The sequence below is a fragment of the Cololabis saira genome, chromosome 4 (assembly GCF_033807715.1).
Source record: "Cololabis saira isolate AMF1-May2022 chromosome 4, fColSai1.1, whole genome shotgun sequence".
NCBI lineage: Eukaryota > Metazoa > Chordata > Actinopteri > Beloniformes > Belonidae > Cololabis > Cololabis saira.
The window spans coordinates 42,844,121-42,868,145 of record NC_084590.1 but is presented as its reverse complement, the minus strand read 5'-3'; the positions used below and the strand labels follow the sequence as shown (position 1 = coordinate 42,868,145).

The 24,025-nt window shown below is 42.0% G+C and overlaps 1 protein-coding gene across 3 annotated transcripts; it reads left to right on the top strand.

Annotated features, from left to right (window-relative positions):
• The first annotated feature begins 1,077 nt into the window (after positions 1-1,077).
• pld3 (phospholipase D family member 3) lies at positions 1,078-14,183 on the top strand. Of its 3 annotated transcripts, none has more exons than XM_061719849.1 (12): positions 1,078-1,247; positions 4,460-4,547; positions 6,741-6,791; positions 6,915-7,069; positions 7,280-7,460; positions 7,546-7,663; positions 8,954-9,081; positions 9,830-10,027; positions 10,270-10,409; positions 11,455-11,620; positions 11,745-11,844; positions 12,436-14,183. In XM_061719849.1, the coding sequence occupies exons 2-12, from the start codon at positions 4,521-4,523 to the stop codon at positions 12,621-12,623; spliced, it is 1,452 nt and encodes a 483-aa protein (XP_061575833.1). In that variant the 5' UTR covers positions 1,078-1,247; positions 4,460-4,520; the 3' UTR covers positions 12,624-14,183. The 3 variants fall into 3 exon arrangements, with proteins under 3 accessions (XP_061575833.1, XP_061575835.1, XP_061575834.1); XM_061719850.1 differs by lacking the exon at positions 1,078-1,247 and adding an exon at positions 3,996-4,150; XM_061719851.1 differs by lacking the exon at positions 6,741-6,791.
• Positions 14,184-24,025: the final 9,842 nt, after the last annotated feature.

Genomic DNA, 24,025 nt, shown 5'->3' with positions numbered 1-24,025 from the left:
GAACAAATCAATGACCGGATTTGCCATAACATTATTCAGTTGATCAAAAACAAAACAGCTTACAGTAGACTTTTTAAAGTTTTCAAATGCCAATATAAACATGGATTGAGATTGTCAGTCATAGTGCCTGGAGTCAGAAGAGGATGTTTATTTAGAGCATTTTCATGCATGTCAGAAAACGACTAGTCAGATGCAGCAAAGCTGTAACAAACACTCGGCACATGACCGTTTGTTATTGTCACGACTGATAATATATTACAGTAGCCTTTAAAGAAACACACACACGAGCACTTAGTAAGGCAGCACAATAAAAACAGAAAAAAGTATACAGTAGAAGAAACAAAACACTTGAGAAAATAACAGATATTAATAAAGATTACATAGAAATGTATATAACAAAGAATGATTTAGAAAAGTCAGTAATATATGTAAAAAAAAAAAAAGTATGCCTACCACAGCAGCTGGTTCCAACACGTGAGAAAAACATTACGCTGAAAGAAAATTAATTTTCATTTTCTCAAAAAAGAAGATGTCTTTTTTGGTTGTTCTTTTCCTCTTCAATTAATTTCATGTTTTTTGTGTGTTTTACAAATCAACACATTCTCTTTTGAGAAATATTGTATTTTTGCATGTTCTAAAATGACGTTTGTTTTTTTTAAGAATCTTTATTTATTTGTATTGTTTGTTTTGCTAAATGAGACGATCAACTGAAAACTTTATTACACTTCAAAATAAAATTTGAATTTCCCTCGGGATTAGTGAAGTATCTATCTATCTATCTATCTATCTATCTATCTATCTATCTATCTATCTATCTATCTATCTATCTATCTATCTATCTATCTATCTATCTATCTATCTATCTATCTATCTATCTATCTATCTATCTATCTATCTATCTATCTATCTATCTATCTATCTATCTATCAAGTAAAGATTTTGCACACGTCCATGATTTACCATGTGTACATACTGACCTCTTGTGGTCAAAATAAGAACTGCACTACTGTAATTTCAAATTTCCCGTTTACGTCACTACGAGAGCTGCTCTCTGATTGGCTGCACGGAGCGGATCACGTGACCGCCTCCCTGGCAGCTGAAGCTATTTCTGAACAACAACAGTAACAAAGTAGCTGCGTTTATTTTCTTTAAAAAAAAAACTCTTTGACAATTAAACGTCGACCTCAACTGATTTCAGATAAGCGGGTTTAGTCGGGCCTTTATCAAAGCTGGACGCATGATAACAGGTTGGTTTTACCGTCTTTTCTTTTATAACTAAAAACGCTTTTTTTGTTGTTGTTTTGCTGCGTCGGCGACTTTCAGTCAGCAAAATAACACAAACCCAGTTCCTGTGGACGATAAAACACCGTAATATCAATATATGTATTACAATATGGATTTAAAAACACCGATTAGTGTTTAATAACCTACAGTAAGATACTCCCATTCATGCTTTCCCTTTAATAAATTATCTGATCACATGCAAGCCCAAACACGTTCATGTTTTTCAGTCGTTGACAAACTCACCAGCACTTCCTTACATAACTTTTCCTTAAATTACTCTTTCAAGTCCCTCTTTCCTGATTGGTACCAGGTATTATTTAGTTTTCTTTGCTTTAAAAGCTATTTTATCTGTAGAAGTTAAAATGTGGTCACATTTCCTTCATATGTAAACATGTAATCAGACTCGATACGTCAGTGAAATGACAAGAATCAGGCATATTATTGTTGTTTTTTTGTTTTCAGGTTAAAATTGTATAACCTGAGACTAAAACTGCTTCCAAATCCTTCCACAGCCCTGATCAGGAGGTGGTGGAGCAGATAGATGCATGGATTATTATTATTAATAATAATATTATTTATTATTAAATTCAATTCAATTAAATTTTATTTATATAGCGGATCTTTCCAGAGACCCAGAACATGACCCCAGAGCAATTATTACATAAACATAACATAACATAACATAAACAATGGCAGGTAAAAACTCCCTTAGTGGGAGAAAAACCTTAAGCAAAACAGTGGCAAGAAAAACTCCTTTAGGAGGGAAGAAACCTGGATTATTAGCAGGAAAAGAGAGAACAGACAGAGAGAATGAATAACAGAGAAAGCAGAGACACACTGGTGCAGTACAGGGATGACTATATAAACAGATGTAGACAGCAGACACTGGGGTGGTCATAATATTATCATCTTTATTTGTATTATGACTTTCATTATGTTTCTTTTTCCTCGTTCTGCAGTCTGTTTCATTGTTGAGTGTTTTTTCTGTGAGGGCTTGTTTTAGAGTGCAGCAGACAACCAATAACGGTATAAATTTCTACAGTTTAACATACAGTGTTGCACAAAGGTTAGTGCCTCTTTTTTATGTTGTGTGTATAAAAGCACAACTGAAATAATCTGACTGTAGTGGTTCTACCTCAACTGCAAGAAACTAGTAACAAAGAAACCAATCTTTTTTTTTATAGCATTGCTTTACTTCTTTGTGGTTGTTGAATATTTACTTTTGCACAGTGGTCTGCAGCTGCTAAGTTGACTGTTGCTTGACCCAATTTTGTTCAAAACTGGCTTAAGCAACATGGCAGGCTATGTGTGAGGCGGTTTAGCTTTCCATCCACGATATTCTGATATGTAGAGCGGTTCACGGTCCACTCAAACATGACAAGCCCATATCATCATCCCTCTACCTCCGTGCTTGACAGTTGGCTGGGGGTCTTTATGCTGAAATCCTGTGTTTGTTATTAGCCATTATGTCTTAAGAACTCTACCATAGTCTCATTTAGGGGCGGGTATTATAGGACCTCATGATACGATACACGTCACGATACAATATTGTGATATCCAAATTTTGTGATATATTGCGATGTTATACATAGTTTGCTGAAAACTGTAAAAGGCATTATGCATCTTCAAAGGATTATGGTGATAATTCTAGGACAAACTGAGTCAAAACAATGTAATTCAAATTATCCATGCCGTATTATTGTAACTATACAAGCTACAGTTACAACATGTTTGCGTATGTTTTTCATATTATTCACATAATATTAAATTAACATTAACAATATTATTTAAGCCCATGTTACAGTAAAGTCTTACTGGATTTACAACCCGTCTGAAATATGATTTATTATTTGAAAAAACTAAATTGATATTCAAATTTTGAATATTGATATTGAATCAGGTGGCAAAGTATCGCGATATATTGCCATATTGATGATTTATGCCCACTCCTAATTATCTGTCTGTAGGAATTAGCTCCAGTGATCTTGTGGTTTGTTTGGCTGCAGTTTTACATCAGTCATAGCTAGATCTTATCTTTAGACAGAATAGGCTTCCTCTTGGGGCACATCCAAAAGAAACTTTGACATGCTTTGTGAGCTCGGAGTCCTCCTGAAATCCCCTGAAAGCAATAATGGGGAACGTTGTATTGCCCACATTCATTTGTGTTGAATAAACAGTTCCATGTTTTCTTTGTTTTTGTTCTTGTGGTCCAGCCTCAGTTTCTGTCACATTGCAACTGTTTCGTACGATACAGTACGTTTTAGAAAGACCTGATATTTGAACGAGTTCTCCTTTGAAAAGAAGCAGCAAAAAGACATGGCCTGATGTTTGGGGTTAGTTGCTTTATTTGCAGCAGTCATGCGTTTACACATGTGATTCGGGTTGTTTTTGTTCTGCTGCCTTTGATCTACAACTAAAAGGCTAAATATGCCAACTATGTTGTCTGATATGTAAAGGTTTCTGTGCTCAGACCACAGATGCTTTGATGAACCAGCTCAAGATGTTGTGTAGTCACGTGGCATCAGCAGTAAAAGGTCACATGATGTTTCTTTGAGACACTCTCGTGACGACCGGCTCAGATTTTCCAGCTTCACCACAGTCAGCAGGAAGGCGTCTGCATTTCCTTCTTCTTTTGATTACTCAGATTGAGAAAGTTCATGTACTTTCTTGATCACTGGTTTGACATCGAGCATTTCTATTGAACGTACTCATCTCAAGAGCGTTGCACCAGAAGCGCTTAGTTTCAGGCGTGAGGTCAGTTCGGACGTCCGGCGCCTGCAGCCGCGTGTCTTTGTGATGGACGAGAGCCGTGCGACTCGTTCTCTTTATGTCGGCTGGAAAACACCTGGAAGCTTCTCTTTGTCAAGTGTGTAAAGGCTAGTCAGAGGTGTGTGTGTGTGTGTGTGTGTGTGTGTGTGTGTGTGTGTGTGTGTGTGTGTGTGTGTGTGTGTGTGTGTGTGTTGCTGTTGTTTCAAACCCACTCGGCTACTTTGCGTCTCTTCCTCAGACAGGAAAGCTTCAGCTCCTGTTAAAGAAGTTCTCTCATATCAAAACTTGAATGTTTTTCCTCTACTGAATATTTTTGTGTTCGTGTGGAGATGTTTTTCTTTATGTCGTGAAGCATTCAGAGATGAAAGTGCGAGGCTGTGATGTAACGGCGTGTGTTTGCTCTCAGGAACATCCGACCTGAGCTGACAGGACCGACGTCTGGACGAGATCTGGTTTAGTCGGTCAACATGAAGACGGCCATCTCTTACAACCAGGTAACGTTAATGTTTTAGTTTAACTGATAAACAGATAACCTTTAGTTCATCTGTTTAACAGGTGAACTAAAGTTTTAACAGGTGTTGATGATATTTGAGGGTGAATGGGTTTGATTTAGTGGACATTTGGTAATCCTGTAAAAATACCAAACGTTTACTAGTTTAGCCTTTAGTCACATATATATGTTTCCTCTTCATGTATTTGCTTTATGAGTCACTGGATAGAAAGTGATTCATAGTCCAAATACCTACATCCTCTCTGGATTTTGTGGATGACGAGGTCCCGTCGGCACCTTTGAACCAGGATCTTCAGCTCTTTCTGGAGAATGAGAATCTGCACCTCCAAATCTGAGACCACGGTTCTCAGTCGGAAACAGGTTCAATCGTCTCTCCGGGTTGTGGGTGTAGGGGTGGAGGGGTGGAGGGGTTTATGTGTCTCAGGGTTTGTTTGAAGCAGGGAACCGAGAGCCGGATCGCCGCAGAGGTAGTGCAGACGTTAGCAGAGAGCAAGACTTCCTGTTTACTGGTTGATCTTTGTTCCTACTCTCGTGAACATCATGAACTGTGGGTAGTGACTGAAAGAAGGAGAACACAGACTTACATCCTTAATATAAGAAATCTGTTCAGTTCATGTCTTCACTCCCAAGACTCCCAAGAAAGCTGAAGAAGGCGTTTAAGTATGTTGCTCCCGCCTCTTGAAATCCGCTTTACACCAAATGACGACCGTATGCATGACTACTGGAGATTAAATCCAGATCCTAAACATCCCATAACTGTGTATGGACAGAAAAACATTGAAATACATTTTGAAGCGAAAAACCGGTTCTGTAAAGTTGTCTTTTAAAATAAAACTAAGATGTCACGGAAAGGTTGGTTGGTACGAACTGATGTGATTCAGCAATGATGAATAAAGTCTTTATTGAATGTTTAGGCAACTTTCAGAGTCTGATATTAGTCGGCTGCAGCTGCTGCAGGATCCAGAAAGTGTTTCTCCGGTGATGGACCGGGATCTAGACCGGTCTCTCCTCCTGCGGATGCAACACTCCGAGTTACAGCAACTTTGCTCATTATTTCTCACGTTTGCACCTCGATAATCCCGTTGCACAAGTTATCTTTATTTCTGCAGCAGAGGAATCAGATCGTGATGCTTCATGTTTTAAATATAAGTTCATGATGTTCACATTGTTATACTTATGAAAGAGGTGATCGCGGACATCCACAATGTGTAAAACTCAATAAACGTGTTGGGCTTAATCCGTATAATTCGCGTGACAATAAAGCGGAACGAGGAGCCGATTTTCATCCACCAATTTAAGTTCTGGTGTCGGTTCTTAAAATACAAACAAGAAAAGCAGGGTGTAATGATGCACTAACGCCGCCCATAAACATTCACGAACCCGTACGATCATAATAAAACCACAACTCTTCACGGAACGCAACGCAAAGCAAAGAACAGCATTATGCAGCGGAAATTGGAAGAAATGCCCCCAAATAAATGATTCATTCCAGCTCAGAGCCGATGTTTTTTTTTTTATATATGTTTTACCTATTTTTGCACATTTCTTGTTAGGATGAGCAGTTTTTAATGGATAATTATCTTCTTTATCATATTCAAACATATATTTGAGGGAGGAGACGAGGCGGAGTGTTGTGCTCCCGCATGTGCGCTCAAATCCACGCTGATTGGGATGTACAGAGAAACCTGCGTGGATTTGGGCGTACGCAGGGTTTTGTACATCTGAATTTTTGCGTTTGTGTAAATTCCACGCACGGTTTCACGTTGGAATCCACGCACTCTTAGTACATGAGGCCCCAGATCAGACCAGATCCGACCAGATCAGATCAGATCAGTTATCCAGGAGAGAATTGGATGGATGGATGGATGGATGGATGGATGGATGGATAGATGATGTTTTGTCCTCAGCTGATTTTATTTTTTTGCAGTTATTGACCATCAGTTAGAAGTAATGGGGTTTGATGGATCACATGAGAAAGTGTAGTAATTAGTTTTGTTATGACATTTTTCAGGTTTCAGTTCCATAAAACTCAGAAAGTGTCAAAACTGCCTCTTTTTTTTTAATTGATGCTCATTAGTTTTCAAGGGCCGAATCCTCATTATAGCATTGGTTTATTGATCGGTTTGATGTGAAGTAGTCTGGTGGTTGTGTTGATGTGCTGCTCTGCTGCTTGTAGCTGCTGGACACCGGCTGGACGAGACGAGGGTCCAGCCAGAAAGCTCACCTGGTAAGTGGCAGCATAACCACGTAACACATCATGATGTTGTTTTCAGTTGATGCAAAAGAGGAAATCCTCACAGAAATACTGCAAATTTGAACCGGAGGGGTGTTTTTTTTCCATCTCTGACAGTATTCCGGGTGTTTGATCGCTCTGGCCACGGTGGCCTGTGTTCTCCTGACGGCTATGGGCATCTATAGCCTCCTGTCCCCGAGCTCGTCCTCCTCCCCAGTCACCTCCAGCCCGAAGGCGATAACCAGACCTGAGTCCTGCTCAGATCCCTGCAAGTAAGGAAGCATCCGCTTGTCGACTCGAAGACTAGAGTGCTGCAACTACTGAGAGCGAGATGTTATTATTTGAAATATATAAACTCCAAAATACAATTTCCATAAATAAAAAGCATTTCTGAGCTGTGGCAGGATGCTGCTTGTCTGCTGCTGCAGTAACAGGAAGTAGCAGGACGCCAGTGAACATGTCTTCCTCTCTTCCTCCGTCAGGATCATTCTGGTGGAGAGCATCCCCGAAGGATTGGAGTTCAAGTCCAGCCCCACCCACCCCTCCATCTTCCAGGCCTGGATGAATCTGATGAGCGAGGCCCAGAGCAGCATCGACATCTCGTCCTTCTACTGGACGCTCACAAACAAAGACACCGGCACTCAGGAGCCCACGGCCGACCAGGTCAGTCGAGCCGGAACCACAGAACGGTAAACCTGTCGGATCACCACATGCATCCTTACAAGTGTGTTTCCACCCGTCGGTGCAGGGCGAGGCCGTTCTGAACAGGCTGGCTGAACTATCGGGGAAGTTGCAAGTTCGGATTGCAGTGAACACACCGCAGGCGCGAACGCCCCGCGACGACCTGCGACTTCTCAACGACTCTGGTAGGAAACCGCTTCCTTTACTTTTAGGTGTACCGGGTGGATGTGAGGGGGCCGGGGTTCACGATAACTTCAGTCTAGTAGTTTAATTAATATATATATATATATATATATATATATATATATATATATATATATATATATATATATATATATATATATATATATATATATATATATATATACATACGTTTGTATATATATATATATATATATATATATATATATATATATATATATATATATACAAATCAACTGAAATATTGCAAGCCTTTTATTATTTTAATATTGCTGATCATGGGAGATCAGGATTTTTTAACATCCGATCACTTGAGTTTGAGTATCTGCCAATCCCGATTTTTCCCGATCCGATCACTTTTTTTGGCTTCCGATACCTTTTCCCGATCAGATACATTTTAGCAATGAATTAATAAAAAAAAAAGAAAAGAGGACTAAAACTCAAATTATCCCAAGTTTCTTTTATTGTCCATAAGAGAACAAAATGGACATATATTTCAACAAAGCTTATCAGCACTGGTGCCACAAAATGTAAAAACATGAAATTGTAAACTAAAACAAAAAGTGCAGAATAGTGCAATAACAAAAATAAATAAATTTAACTTCAAAAGAGGTCCAGTCAAACTCACAAACACAAGAAAATTAAAATACTTTTTGGCTTAACCTTAGTGCAACATTCTGAATGGCATGAAATGAATAGCAGCAGCTTAATGCAACATGAACATGTATAAAATTTCACAATTCAAACATGTAAACCATGTTAGTTTTGCTTACTTCGTCGGCCAGAAGTGACATTAAATGCAACGATATATAAAACGATTTAATATATATTAAAAACATTAATAACTAGGTATGTCTTGATACTTTTTTGGCCGATACCGATGTTTTGAAGATTTGATGCATATGAAATCTGCACAACTTTAGGGCAAAAATGTTGTCGGGACTCTCCCTTTATCCGGAGCCAAACGTCTCTAAAAACAGCTGTTTGCTTCATGCCTCAGTTAACTGTCGTCTTTTTAATGTGGCGTCACTTACGTGACATATTTTATTCCTGCTGTTATAAATGACACCTGCAGAAATCTACCTGGCGCCTTTTCAGAGGTTTGTTGCATTCACATGAACGTCAGACACTTTTAATTTAGACTGGAAACTGTCAAAAGTGTTTGGTTTTGGCATCTTTTGCCTAAAACATCCATAAAGATGCAATGTGCAGGTGTGAAGCGCATGAGCTCTGCTGGGTGTTCAGGCAGAAACCGATGTGCTTGTGTGCTGCAGGAGCCGATATCCGGGCGGTGGACATGAAAGCGCTCACCTCAGGGGTCCTTCACACCAAGTTCTGGGTGGTTGACAAGAAGCACATCTACATCGGCAGCGCCAACATGGACTGGAGGTCCCTCACGCAGGTGGGAACACTCTCTCGGAGGTTTCAGACTCGCTGCAGGGGGAAAAGTTATGCTGTTTGATTTACGGGACAATGAGAGGAGATTAGAAATAAATAAATAAGTTACACAACAAATTTCTTCTGATTTTTAAGATGAACTTTGGTCTCATCTCAAGATGTAAGAATAGTGTACAGGACTGTCTCAGAAAATTAGAATATTGTGATTTTCTGTAATGCAATTACAAAAATGTCATACATTCTGGATTCATTACAAATCAACTGAAATATTGCAAGCCTTTTATTATTTTGATATTGCTGATCATGGTTTACAGTTTAAGAAAACTCAAATATCCTATCTCAAAAAATTAGAATATTCTGGGAATCTTAATCTTAAACTGTAAACCATAATCAGCAATATTAAAATAATAAAAGGCTTGCAATATTTCAGTTGATTTGTAATGAATCCAGAATGTATGACATTTTTGTTTTTTTTAATTGCATTACAGAAAATAAAGAACTTTATCACAATATTCTAATTTTCTGAGACAGTCCTGTAGATCTGGCTTTTATCTATTCCTAATTATTTTATTAAATGGATGACTGAATTGACTGAGTCGACCTCAGCTGCACCAATAAATAATGTTCAACCTTATTTTTATAGTGCAACTATGAAAATAAGTCTCAGAGTTCACAGTGAATCCTGATTACGACTCAGATCTGAGACCGTTTCGTGTTGTTAATGTGGTTAACGTCCTGCTGCCGGTCCCCAGGTGAAGGAGCTGGGCGCGGTGGTCTACAACTGCAGCTGCCTGGCCACGGACCTGGGGAAGATCTTTGAGGCGTACTGGTTTGTCGGGGGGAGCCACTCCATCCCGTCTCCGTGGCCGTCCAGTTTCTCCACCCCGTACAACATGGACACGCCCCTCCAGCTGTCGCTCAACGACACGCCGTCCAGCGTTTATCTGTCGGTGAGAAACCGTAGAAATCAGCTGAATAGGTTCCCACAGTTTTATGTTTTATGTTTTAATCACATCCACATTTATTTTTCAATATCTCTGCGATGCAAAGTGAACATTGGGGTTCATCATTTAAAAAAATGCCCAATAATCACTTTATTTTCTGTTTGTATCCTAAAAAAAGAGACAGTTTTATCCGTTTGACCTTTGATAGAATGAGTTGACCACATCTCTCTCCCTGTCCCTCTTCTCAGAGTTCCCCTCCGTCCTTCTGCGCCGCCGGCAGGACGGGAGATCTGGCGTCCATCCTGGGCGTGATGGAGGAGGCTCAGAGCTACATCTACATCGCCGTCATGAACTACCTGCCCACCATGGAGTTTTCTTATCCCAAAAGGTAAGAGGAAACCACGGGGAGACTTCCTGGCTGCCGGGTTCACATGGTGACGTGTCTGTGGGCTGGACACCAAGCCCCACATTTACCCAGATGCGCAGTATGTGATTGATTGATTGTGTGACGGAAGAAGAAGAAAGAAAAGGCCTGACTGTTGTGCTTTTTATTGAATCAGCTCTATTTCTCCTTCGTTCTGTGGTTTGGTCAAACTACTTTAAACAAGTACTATTATGCTAAAGTGGTATAAGGCAGAATTGCCGTTTGTTTGGCCTGAGACTCATGGCAGTGGTTCCCAAACATTTTCTGGTGGGCGCTCCTTTGGTTTGTAAGAATATGTTTGACTCCCCGTCAAAAATTCATTATGCTCAGGGCCGGTTCTAAAGCCTCCATGAGGGCCCCTCCAGCTAATTAATCAACCTTTACGTAGTAAATAATCTGACACTAATGGAAAAAGTAAAAGAAAAACATATTTTTAAATAGTGCACGTTTGTATTATTTGAAAATAAAATGCTGCGCGGTCAACATTAGCGGGACAGACCGAGCTGCTCTGAGCTGAATCTGTTTAGATATCTGCACTAATTAATTATTAAAACTCTACCTCTTTGGCTCGTCACCTCCAACCGTTCTCACGCTAGGGGTAGGTGTGAAGACATAGAAACGCAGCGTTTAAGAGGACAACTCCTCTCCTCTTCATCCTTCCCTCCCAAGAAGAGCTGGAGCTCTCCAGACACGTCGTGACCACCTTCCTCACCCTCTTAGTATCCCTCCATTCCTTTAAAAACGCTCTGTAGTTCAACTCACTTCAAATACACAATAAAAGTCACCATTTAGTCTAAAAAGCTAAGATCTACACTCATTTTTTTGCGTTTTTTTCTATTATAAAATAGCTAAATACAACGATGATATCTTTAATACATTTCCCTGATAAATGACCCCCCCACACACACACACACACACACACACACACACACACACACACACACACACACACACACACTTAGGGAACCACTGACCTCTGGAGTTGATGTCCGGTGTCTTCACCCTGCAGGTACTGGACGGACATCGACACCCAGCTGAGGCGAGTGGCGTACGAGAGGCGGGTCAAGGTGCGTCTTCTGATCAGCTGCTGGGGCAGCACTCAGCCCATCATGTTTCCCTTCCTCAAGTCCCTTGCCTCGGTTTACGACCCCAAGAGCAAGCTGGACATCCAGGTGGTGAGTTGCCCTCCTCTGCTCATCATCTGCCCTCATTTCCCGCTGAGAGAACTGCTCACACACGTGCTGATGGATGATGGTTAATAATGACAACATGAGGACCTGGCTTTGGTTTTTCCTCCAGCGGCTGTTTGTGGTTCCTGCCAACCCCCAACAGAGAAAGATTCCTTATGCTCGAGTCAACCACAACAAGTACATGGTGACGGACAAGACGGCCTACATAGGTGAGGCTGCACACGCTGCTGCTTAGCAACCATCACTTAGACTTAGAAGCCCACATGTTGACATTTACTTTTAAAGCATTAATTGTTAAATGGCCGTTTTACATCTCCAGACTTCTGTCTTTTTGTACAAACACCTCTAATATTAGGCGAGCAGCAAATGGGATGCTTTTAAATGTCCCCCAGATGCAGTCAGGTCCTTGTCAAACCTAATTTTCCTTTTATGCCCCTTCATTATGGGATGAGTTGCAAGATAACATTAACCTACAGCCCCCTCCCCCCTGTAAATGTGTTTAAAGGTATTTTAAAATCAGCCCTTCAGGAAACATGTAGCCATTTTTAAATCAATGCACATTTAAGATTGTCCTTTACTGTTGAGTTTATGTATTTTATGTCTTCATCGTATATGTTTTATTGTCTATATGAAACGTATTTATGCTGTCTTGACCCGGACTCCCTGGAAGAAGAGATCTTGCATCTCAATGGGACATTTCCTGGATAAATAAAGGCTAAATAAATAAATAAAGTGATCCTCGTCTTTGAGGACAAACTGTTCAATGAACTGGAGTATAAACTGCACGTTTCCCCCGTCAGGTACGTCCAACTGGTCGGGCGACTACTTCGTGCAGACCGCCGGCTCGGCGCTGGTCATCGACCAGTCGACATCCCAGACCCCGGAGTCCACGGTCCAGTCGCAGCTGACGGACGTCTTTGAGCGGGACTGGAACTCGGCCTACAGCACTCCGCTCACGCACGACTCCGACCACAGAGACCTTTGTTGATTTCAGCAACCACACTTTAATATCAGCACACATGTGCAGTAATCAGACTTTCATCCGTGTTCCTCTCGTGACACTAACTGTCGCTCTCACAATGACGTGGAAAAGAGCTGCTGGAAACATCGTGGCGAAGTGGACTTTCCTCGTTATCCAGAGTTTAGAGGTTGAATGCTCTCGTTTAAACTTGTCTTTTCACAGAATTATGTCATCAGCTCTGATCGTCTCAGAGAATAGTCCAGGAAAGGGAGTCCAGTCTCATTCACTTCTAAATTAACATAATAGGACACGATTGGAGTAAATCATCTGGCCCAAAACGGACCTGCCGGTCTGCAGTATTCAGGTGTGTGTACACATAACACATAAATGGTAGTGAGGAAATATATCAGGCTGGATCTTAATTAAGCAAATGTTGCTGCCTATCAATCTAGGAAGGATTAGAGGTAATTTTCAAACAATTCAAAGTTCAGAGTTAGAGAGATTATTGACGAGTGAAAACCATTAGAAATAGTTCCCAGGAGTTCACCCACAAGGTCAAAGAAAAGAAATACTGAAAGTGTTCTGTGAATGAATGTGAAACTCAGTGAACCAGAGCTATTCAGGAAGTCTGGGCCGAATCTCTTTCACAATGATGTGAGAAGCTGTTAACATCATAAAAAAAAAACTTTAACTTCTCTACAAGCTGCTGAATAGCAGCGCGTTTTAGTTCTTCCGCACTGATCCGCATTTCAGTCCAGTTTTTATTCAACGATAACCGGGTGTGATGTGGGTTTTATTTAGTAACTAGATTTCTGTTTTGGATGTATCTTCAGGTCCCAACAAAAACACAAGCCATCAGTTGCGATTATGTAAATGTTTTATTAAAAACCGATTAACACAGTTGCCGCTGTTCCAGCGTGGGAGAGAGTGGACTCATGAACCAATCATGTTCTTGAATAACTTTCCTGCCATAACGTCGTTCTCGTCGTCGTACACGACATCAGCCTCGGCGGGAGTATGAAGGTAGACTTGTGTCTTTATTTTTCAATAAAAAAAACCTTTTTCAATCAAAGAAAAGGAGCGTTTAAATATTTTTTTGCATTCAAACATTTTATTATTTGGTTGAAAATGCTTTTTTTAATTGAAGTGAAGGCTTTTATTACTGAACATGTTTTTTGATTTGATTGAATAATAAATAAACACAAATCTACCTTCATAGGGGAGTTGGTACCCCAGTTCATCTCAGGGAAGTCTGAGTGTTTTCTTAAATCATCATTTTAGCTTGATTGTCTGGTGTAATTGATGATCAGAGCAGTGTGCTGTGCTTATTCTGGGATGTGGTGGCCTTTCTACACCTGATGCTCGAGCCTCCCGGATGGGTTTGAAGTGAACTCTGTCTGCGGGGCTTCCAGCAGGCTTGCAGGCCGTAAATCAGCAGTAACCCGGTTGATTTCCACTGTGTGGAGTGATTTCAGAGGTGGTTGTCACGGTGAATGTCGGAGGGCACCGCAGCAGTACCCCGGCACTCTTCATCACATCCTCCTCCTTTGTCCAGAAATGATTTTAAATAAAGGTTTTTGATTCATACGTGGTTCTGCTCGTTTATCAACGTGTGCCGTTTATTCAGCTCTGAGTGGGGGACAGGTTCAGATATCAATAAGTTTAAGGCTTTGACATCCAGCTTCTTTTATCATTTCATTGTTTAATCATAACATGTATTAATGTTTTCTTTTAGCCTGACAACTGCATAGATCTTTAATCCAACTGTACTAGCTGGGATCATGTCACCATGGGAACCCTGCCATGTTGGTAGCAGTGGATGCAGCTACGTGTCGCCCTGATTGTCTGTTTTATATTGTTACATTAATCAGATGTATAATAATCGTTAGATACTTTTGCGCTGCTGGAGGCACATAATGATTTTTGATTCCCTAAATGCTTAAATGACGTTGGATCTCACAAACCTTTGTTCCAGTCATCATTAGAGGAGCTCTGCGGCTTGAAGGTTGGTGAGTACTTCACCTAGTTAGTGTTCAGTAAAGCCTCTAGTTAGTGTTAGTAAACCTCTACTTAGTGTTTAGTAAACCTCTAGTTAGTGTTAGTAAATCTCTACCTAGTGTTTAGTAAAGCTTCTAGTTAGTGTTAATAAATCTTCTAGTTAGTGTTTAGTAAACCTCTAGTTAGTGTTTAGTAAAGCCTCTAGTTAGTGTTTGGTAAACCTCTAGTTAGTGTTTATTAAACCTCTAGTTAGTGTTTATTAAACTTTTAGTTGGTGTTTATTCAACCTCTATTTAGTGTAAACACAAGTGTGTTAGCTCCAGCTGCAGGACCAGACTAGAGCAGCTGGTCTAAAACAGTGCTTCATCCTACATACAGGACTGTCTCAGAAAATTAGAATATTGTGATAAAGTTATTTATTTTCTGTAATGCAATTTAAAAAAACAAAAATGTCATACATTCTGGATTCATTACAAATCAACTAAAATATTGCAAGCCTTTTATTATTTTGATATTTCTGATTATGGCTTACGGTTTAAGATTAAGATTCCCAGAATATTCTAATTTTCTGAGATAGGATATTTTTTTAAGCTGTAAGCCATGATCAGCAATATTAAAATAATAAAAGGCTTGCAATATTTCAGTTGATTTGTAATGAATCCAGAATGTATGACGTTTTTGTAATTGCATTACCGAAAATCCCAATATTCACATTTTTTGAGACAGTCCTGTATGCTGCTGTAGAGCTACACTGCAGGGGGGCTCCGACATGATCCACTGAGGGGTGCCCATCACCCCTTCTTCTCTCCTCTTCTTCTCTTTCTTTAGATCAACCCTCAGTTATTAATTAGAAGTATCTCATCACCATCATCGTTCTCCATTTTTCTTGCAGTTTGTTGTGCTGGTCTGCCCCCTCCTTTCTTATTTTTGTGCGTGTCTGCAGGCCAGAGCCTCAGGAGCTGCATGCTGACCTGCTGTCCCCCCTCCCACCACTCTGAGCACCTCAGTGTCTGCTGTCTACATCTGTTTATATTGTCATATCTGTAGCACACCAGCTACCCATTGTGTCTGTGTCTCTCTGTTCTTCAGTTTCCTTTCCTGTTGTCTTTTATTCCTCTATCCAGCTGGTCTTCAGCAGGAGGGCCCCCCCTTATGATCCAAGTCCAGATTTCTTCCCTCCTAAAGGGGAGTTTTTTTTGCCGTTATTTATGTAATAATTGCTCGGCTGTCATGTTCTGGGTCTCTGGAAAGATCCTAGAGACAACTTGTCTTGTAATAGACGCTAGATAAAATTGAATTGAATACAGGTAATTCACAGATTCTTGTCTCGGTTCATCTCGTATGGTAGCCTATCGCATGAGACTATGACTCTATTACTGTCATTTCTTCATAATATAGCCAACACATGTGCATCGCAACTAAATTGTGTATTTTTCAGTTATTGTTTTTACTCAGCTTGGGTTGGTTCCTTCTGGCTTCCTCCCACAGTCCAAAAACATGCACTTGTGGTGGATATACACACACAGGACAAACATGCCTTGTTGTTCCTTTTACAAGGGATATTCTTTCCTTTAATTATACGTGCTACTTTAAGAGTAGAGACACACCTCAGAGGTGCTGACGTCTTTACCTGCGCAACAGTTTTCTGAGTGTGGTTTTTGGTTACTCTCTGTGTTAATTGAATTAAATGGAGTGCTCTCCAAAGAGGAATTAATCTCCGTCGTTTCTCTGCCTACATCAACCGCACTCCTACACACTTGTGTGTGCGAGTGTGTGTGGTTGTTTGTCTGTATGTGTGGAGGACGACTGTTTGGAGCCTACTATATATATATATATAAACTTTATTATGGGCTCTAGACCCAACAGCAAGACATACAACATAAAAAATAAACAACAACTACATAAACACATAAAAACATACTCTTATTCATGAGAGTCTTAAAAGGCACCCATACCAATGTTTCCATAGATATGATTGATAATCTGACCGAACTATATACTATATACCATTTCTTTTGTCACAAACTATAGTGTCAAACATTTTAGTAACTAATACCAAGAGCAGGTTTGTAGCTATTTGTATTTGTGTATTTGTATTCGTGTATTTTTAATGTTTAGCTCCCCTGAAGTATTTCAGGAAAGGTGTTGTGTGGTGTGTCTCCATCAGGTCTCCATTAGAGGTCGCTGGAGGAGGTGGGTTCTGCGCATGCGTCGAGGAGACATCGGTTTCCTCCACAAGTGCGCATATAAGACAACGTAAGATCGCAAACACGTATATATAATCATGACATACGTGCAAACAATGCTATTCTCCACACAAACGTGATATATCAACATAAACGTGCAGACATTTTTGTGTTCTGCGTCTCCACGTCCTATTGGGCCAAAGCGTATCACGTGACCAGGAAAATTTGCCTTCAGCTCATTTGTAGAGTTTCGTTAAAATAATTTTACCGTATTAGGAAACACAGATAAAACTGTTGATATGATATTGAAGAATGTACATTGGTAATAATTGTTTTAAGAAGGATTTAAAAAAGTTTATTTAAATTCCAAACCGTGAGTTTAAACGAGGGTGTCGGGAATGGGGAAGTTTCCTCCAACACATTGTGTTGCCCAAAATCTTTTGCCAACAAACTGAAGGCTGTAAAGGGAAAGGACACAGAAAAGGACAAACAAAATGGACGAGAGGAACCGGTAATTGAGCTAATTGAAGAAGCTGGGCAGGAAAATTCAAATCTCCCGCCAAATCCTGTGATTGGAGGAGAGGGATCAGGTGTGGCGGGAGCAGGGGAGGGGCCTGCAACACCCACACCAATGGAGAGTTCCGAGGAAGATGAGGTGATGCAGGCAGAAGGCGGAGCTAGTTCAGAATGTGGAGAAGTCCAATCACAGGATGATGGCAATGATGCCTCCCTCCCCGGGGCCCAGCAAACCAAGAGGCCTGCATCAGAATTGTCCTCTGATTCGCCAATTGTTTCAGAGAATATCCTCAGACAATTCTATTGTGGAGGAACCCAGAGTTTTCCCCCCCAATTCCCCAAATGAGGTCTACTTTTTAACATTAGCTCTGCAACCCCTAGGGACACAAAACTTAACCATACCTTACAGCAGAGGCCAACGCCCAGAGTCCGAGTGGGGAATCGAGCTCGACCCCTGCACTTCTCACCCATAGAAGTGAAGGAGGAGCTCAATTCACATGAAATTGGATAACGATTCCTCTTACATTTTTTTCTAATGTGTTAAATCACAGTTTTAGTCTTTTAAAACTTCATACCTATTGCTTTGTTTTTTTTTAAACCATACTCATGACACTCATCTTAACAATAAAGTTTAGAAATGGGAATCGAGAGTTAGAGCCCAGAGTGTTACATATTTTGTCTAATCACCGCTGTCTGACCTCGTTTGTGCAGGAGCGGAAACCAGTGTGTCCAGTGCGGCGGCTCACATTTGGTGAGCCCTCCACAGTTTGGCGCAATGTGGACCGTTCCGCCATCCCAAACAGACTCCGGGACCTGTCATCGATGATGGTTCATGAGATCCTACCTGTCAGGTCGTCATGCACTCCCGAGGAATGTCGGTGATCTCCACCTGCCCCCGACAAGGCTGTAGCGCACCTGAGTCGGTGAGGCACCTGTTCTGGGAGTGCAGCGCTGCCGTAGACCAGTGGGCAATGGACGGCTCCTTGTAATGCCCGTACTTACCAGCAAGGGAGGTCCTAACAGCACAGCTAGTGCTGTATGGGGTGAGCCAGAGGGTTAACCTGAAAGGAAAAGACTTTGCCAAACAGTGGCTCGCCCTGACCGCCAGAAAAGACCTTATGTGGACCTCCAGGAACTTGCTGGTAAGAAAGCACAAGCAGATTCTCCCGTGGCTGTACTCCAGATGGCCGCAGCAACGGTCCAACTGGCCACTACAGCCACAAAGAACCATCGCCTCTGTGCCCATTCGGACGAAGGAGCCGGAGCCACACACAGAAAGGTCAAAGCAGCAACGGCCTGGCTCTCCGGGTGAGGCTGCTTTTTCAGCCTACTTCCTGGTTCCCGACTAAATTCTCCAAGTTCCCAGCCGCTTTGGGAGCAGGGATTTCTGGGGTACGTCCCAGGCTGGATCAGCTTCACCCTCCGAGATTTTCAGCGAAATCTGTCGGTTTGATCACCGGTAACGGGCAATGCGCCCCGGAGCCATGCGCCGGGCGCCCGCCGTGGGGTTGCGGGGCCAGCGTTCAGCATCCGCCGGGCAGATCCGGCTGAAATAGTGCATAAATTATGCACTATTATTAGTTTGTGAGGACAGGAGGCTGTGTGTCTGACACGGTGGTCTGCAACACCGGAGCTCCACAGGGGACCGTCCTGGCCCCCCTCCTCTTCACCGTCTACACAGCCGACTTCACCCACCACACATCAACCTGCCACCTCCAGAAGTTCTCGGATGACTCCGCCATCGTCGGTCTCATTAACAATGGAGACGAGACGGAGTACCGAGAACTGAATCACAGATTCGTGGACTGGTGCCAGCGGAACCGCCTCCAGATTAACTCTGGAAAAACGAAGGAGCTGGTGGCGGACTTCCGCCGGCGCAAAGTCCCCCCCTCGCCGGTGAACATCCAGGGAACGGACATAGAGATTGTGGACTCCTATAAGTACCTGGGTGTTCACCTGAACAATAAACTGGACTGGACTGTAAACACCCAGGCCCTATACAAAAAGGGCCAAAGCCGACTCCACCTGCTGCGCAGACTGAGGTCCTTTGGAGTGAGGGACGGCCTCCTGAGGACCTTTTATGACTCTGTGGTGGCGTCAGCCATCTTTTATGGGGTGGTCTGCTGGAGCAGCAGCATCACTGCAGCAGAGAGGAAGAGACTGGACAAGGTGGTGAGGAAAGCCGGCTCTGTCCTGGGCTGCAGTCTGGACCGGGTGGAGGTGGTGGGGGAGAGGAGGATGGTGTCTAAGCTGTCCTCCATCATGGACAATGTCTCCCACCCCCTTCATGAGACTGTCAGAGCCCTGGAGAGCTCCATCAGCGACCGGCTTCGTCACCCACGATGCACCACCGAGAGGAATCGCAGGTCCTTCCTCCCCGCTGCCATCAGACTGTATAACCAGGCCTGCTCTCAGTAGCCAGTGGACAATAAGATGTGCGATAATATAACATGTGCAATAATATAAGATGTGCAATATCTGTCAATCTGCCAGTCTACCTCACAACACTCCACCTGCTTTTCTGCACTGTTTCTTAACTATACTGTTCATATCCTGTGTTTATACATATTTTATACGTATCTTTTTGTATTTTTTATATATTTTTTATTTCTGACTTTTCAGTCTTTTTACCCCTCCCCTACATGTGTGTGCTAAGTGTACTGCTGACAACAAAATAAGTTTCCCCACTGAGGGAGAAAATAAAGGATATCTTATCTTATCTTAAATGTTATTTATATACAACTCATATTTTATTTTTTTAACAATAAAGTTGCCATTTGAGACCATATTAAGGACACCACACTCAGACTACGTTCACACTGCAGGCCTTAATGCTCAATTCCGATTTTTTCCCATATCCGATTTTTTTGTGTGGCTGTTCACATTATCTTTTAAAATGTGTCCTATATCAGACTCGCGGCCCTGAACTGACCCGCATGCGCAGAGGAACAATAACAAAGACGTCACACGCAGCACGCCGTCATACGGCGGTAAACATGGAGGCAACAGAAGTGAGCATACATGGGTATATTTTGAAGTTGTTGTGTGGTGGAAGCCGACGAAACTGTGAGCAAGTGTTAATGAAGAGGAGAAGGAGGAGAAAGAAAGCCGCATTTTTAATAATGGCTTTTTGTGGAGCGATGGCTGCCTCAGAGACAGATTTCATCCAGAATTTCAGGATGTCGAGGGCTACCTTCCAATACATCTGTCAGCGCCTCTCCACAAGACTCTCGTGTATCTCCCCCGCGGCTCTGGGCTCTGCGTGTGTGTGATTGCCGGGCGCGCCGGCGCGGCGAGGGGACGAGCCGGAGCTCCGTCACCCCACACGTCCCCCGCCAACCCCCCGTGGGGGCGTGCGTCCGCCTCCGCTGGCCTCGCAGGCGCGAGTGGTACGCGGTCAGCGCGGAGACCTGAGTCAACCGGCAGCCGCGCCCACCGCACAAGCGGGGGGCTCGACGGAGACGGCACTCCCTTTCAGTTCGGCCTCTCACCCCCGCGGGTGAGAGCTGCCGTTTGGGGGTAGCGGTTTCTGCGAGGGTGCGGAGGTCCCCGGGCGGGTCCCGCACGTTGCGACCGGGCGTCCCTCCACTGATTAGCTCTGTCGCCGCTATCCTCCATGTTTGTCTTGACCTAATTCCGATCGCTTCCGAGTGACTCCTGCCCTCGCCAACGCAGTATTATGACAACGGTCGCTCTCAAGTGACGTCAAAGTCGCATTAATTCCGACCTGGCTGTTCACACTGAGGTCGCATTGAAAAACATCAGACCTGTATCTGATTTAGAACCACATATGGAAGCGACCTGAATCTGATTTGAAAAAATCAGATTCCATGTGACTTGTGCTGTTTACACTCAGTACGTTTACATGCAGCAATTCAATCGGGTTACTGATCGTATAAGACATCGTTCGGACTTTTAAACTGCATGTAAACACCTGAACCCGATCTAGTTTGGACCTATGTCGGACATTTAGTAATCGGGTTGGAGCACCTAGATAACCCAGTCGCAATCGGGTTGTTAACGCCATGTATACGGGGACATCGGATATTGCAGTCTGCGCATGCTCGAGAATTTCCCCCGGTGGGGTTTCACCCGGAAGTGAAAGGAGACGGCGCGTGCTCAGTACTTGAAAAAGAGGCGGCACGTGTTCAGTAATTCTTTTATTCTTCAAACACAAACATGTCTTCAGGAAGAGCAACTCATTTTTGGTCGTACGAGGAGACCCGTTTCCTGGTACGGCAGATAGAGGAGTTAAACATTTTGAGGTTCATGCATGGGCGTAAAAGTAGGAACGCGTTAAGTTATTCAGTTATCTGATCTCTGAACAGCATGTATACTCAGACAAGTGATCCGATCTTCTGCATGTCGTTATCTGATACGATCAGTAACATCGATTGAACTGCTGCATGTAAACGTACTGACTGTCATAAACAAATCAGATCTGAGTAACATATGAGCAAAAAATCGGATTTGGGTCACTTGGGAACTGCAGTGTGAACGTACCCAAAGATTTCAAGGGGTTGAAATCAAATTGTATTGATTTGTTGTTTTTAAATTGCTGGGGAGAAAAAACAAACAAGCAAAAGGGTTAACCCAAAATTAATGAACCAAAAGGAGATGGAGATCCCGGCCAAAAAGAACAAAAGATGGGTGAGATGGGCCGTCGGACCCTGCACCTTCCCCACTAAATAAGAAAAACCAGGTAGACCTATATGTAACCCACAGTGGTGTAAAGTAACGAAGTACAAGTACTTCATTACTGTACTTAAGTAAGATTTTTGAGAATTTTTACTTTTATTGATACTTTTATTTTTCTGTACTTTTACTTTTACTTCGTTACATTTTCAAGGAAAAAATCGTACTTTTAATCAGCTATATTTAAAATTGGACACGTCGTTACTCGCTACAAATTAAAGTCTTACATTAAATGAAAATGTAGGCTATTGCGGTGAGAACAGCACAGCGGGGCTACTTTGAAGACACAAGCAGTGCTGAAAATGGAGGAGGAACGACACACGCTCTCAGAAGAAAAGCAAACTCAGCAAAGAATATATTCCGACCCGATACATTCAAGCATAAATTACATTGTGAAGTTTGAAAATGGATGGGTTTAGATCGTTCATAAATAATCTTAGCCTACGTGTTAGTTAAAAATATAGTACAGAATAGATACAGGAACCTATCCATTATTATTGCTTAAAAGGATAAAAAAAGATAATTCATAATTCAGTATAGCACTCTGTGGAGATTGTCATTTGGTTTAAAAAGAGTTGGTTTAAAACTTTATTTCCTATAGTTACAGTATGGTTTCTCAGTTGTTTTCGTCAACAGCCATATGTAAAAATTGTAGTGTTTTTTTTGTGTTCTTCCACCTATTCCACCGTCATCATCCCAGGGAGTGTCCATGGGCACTATTCTTTCATTCCACCCCTTCTAAGGTGGTTTTGGCATTTACAAGTTCAGTCAGTTCAAGAGTCTCCTTCATCCTCCTTCAGCTGGGGTTGCTTAATTTTGTCACTGCATACTACAGGCTGGGGGTGTACCTGTCAGCGGGGCCAATGGGCTACAGCAGCAGTGATGAGCAAAGGGAGACATTAAAATGGGGTAATGGAGACAAAAGCTAAAGGGGTCAGAATAATATCACCATTATTTAGAGTTGTAAGCAAATTCTTGGAATAAAGCCACTTTCGACAGCATGACAATGTTGGGAAAACATTTTAGTACTTTGTACTTTTTACTTTTACTTTTACTTTTTACTTCTACAGAATTCTGAGAAAAAAGTCAGAATTCTGACTTTAATCTCAGAATTCTGACTTTAATCTCAGAATTCTGACTTTAATCTCAGAATTCTGAGAAAAAAGTCAGAATTCTGACTTTTTTCTCAGAATTCTTTTTATTTTTTTTTAAGTGGCCCTAACACTCTTCCGTAGGGTAACCCACTTAATATTATCCATGTCCTGAACGAACTTGTTGTGGAACGGTTCAGTTCCCTGGCCGACCAGAGGGTGGCGCATCCGCTATGAGTAAACGGTCAGCCTGCGTTCACTCTCTTTTCGGCAGAAGTCATTGCCAAGAGCACACAGCTACAAACTGAGAACTCCCGGTAACAAATAAACACTCCTCACACCAGAATTTACCATAATTCGCCTGGTACAGACTGTTAACATGTTATTCGTTCGCCAGGGTGTTACATTGTGTGAGGATTCAGCTGGAATGGAGAGCCTCTGTTAGCAGGCCTTAGCTCCGGTAAGAAATGCTAAATGCGCCATCTTGGCTATCAGGACTCCTTGTGATTGTGTTACTCTTGAGCCATGAATAAAAACCAATTGGAGCTGTGATACTGTCGCCAAGAGTACGAGAGACTACACAGATACAGATACAGATAATTTTAGCTGTGATAAATGAGTGTAAAAAAGATCGCTAATTACGTTAGCATCGAGCTAAGCGCGCTAGTTGCGAGCTAATAGCATTAGCCGCGAGCTAATTGTGCACTGTCATGCTGAGGTTAACCTCAGCATGACATCAGTTTGTAATTTAGTTTGATCCTATTTCAGTGTCAGTATAGTGTCAAATGAATATGTGATTTATATGTTTTTGGCTATGGACACATGTATGATTTTGTATAAATTCATACATAAAAAGTATGTATTTTATATACTGCTATTGTAAGTTTCATAGACTAATATAAGAATTATTGTAGAGAAAATATAGTTTACGATGACATTATAT

What these genes read in the sequence shown, in the direction of transcription:
- pld3 (XM_061719849.1), top strand. Translation starts at nt 4,521, where the DNA reads ATGAAGACGGCCATCTCTTACAACCAG. An exon ending in AGGAGCCCACGGCCGACCAG is followed by an intron (nt 7,461 to 7,545) that starts GTCAGTCGAGCC and finishes CCGTCGGTGCAG; the next exon opens with GGCGAGGCCGTTCTGAACAG. An exon ending in GCAAGCTGGACATCCAGGTG is followed by an intron (nt 11,621 to 11,744) that starts GTGAGTTGCCCT and finishes TTTTTCCTCCAG; the next exon opens with CGGCTGTTTGTGGTTCCTGC.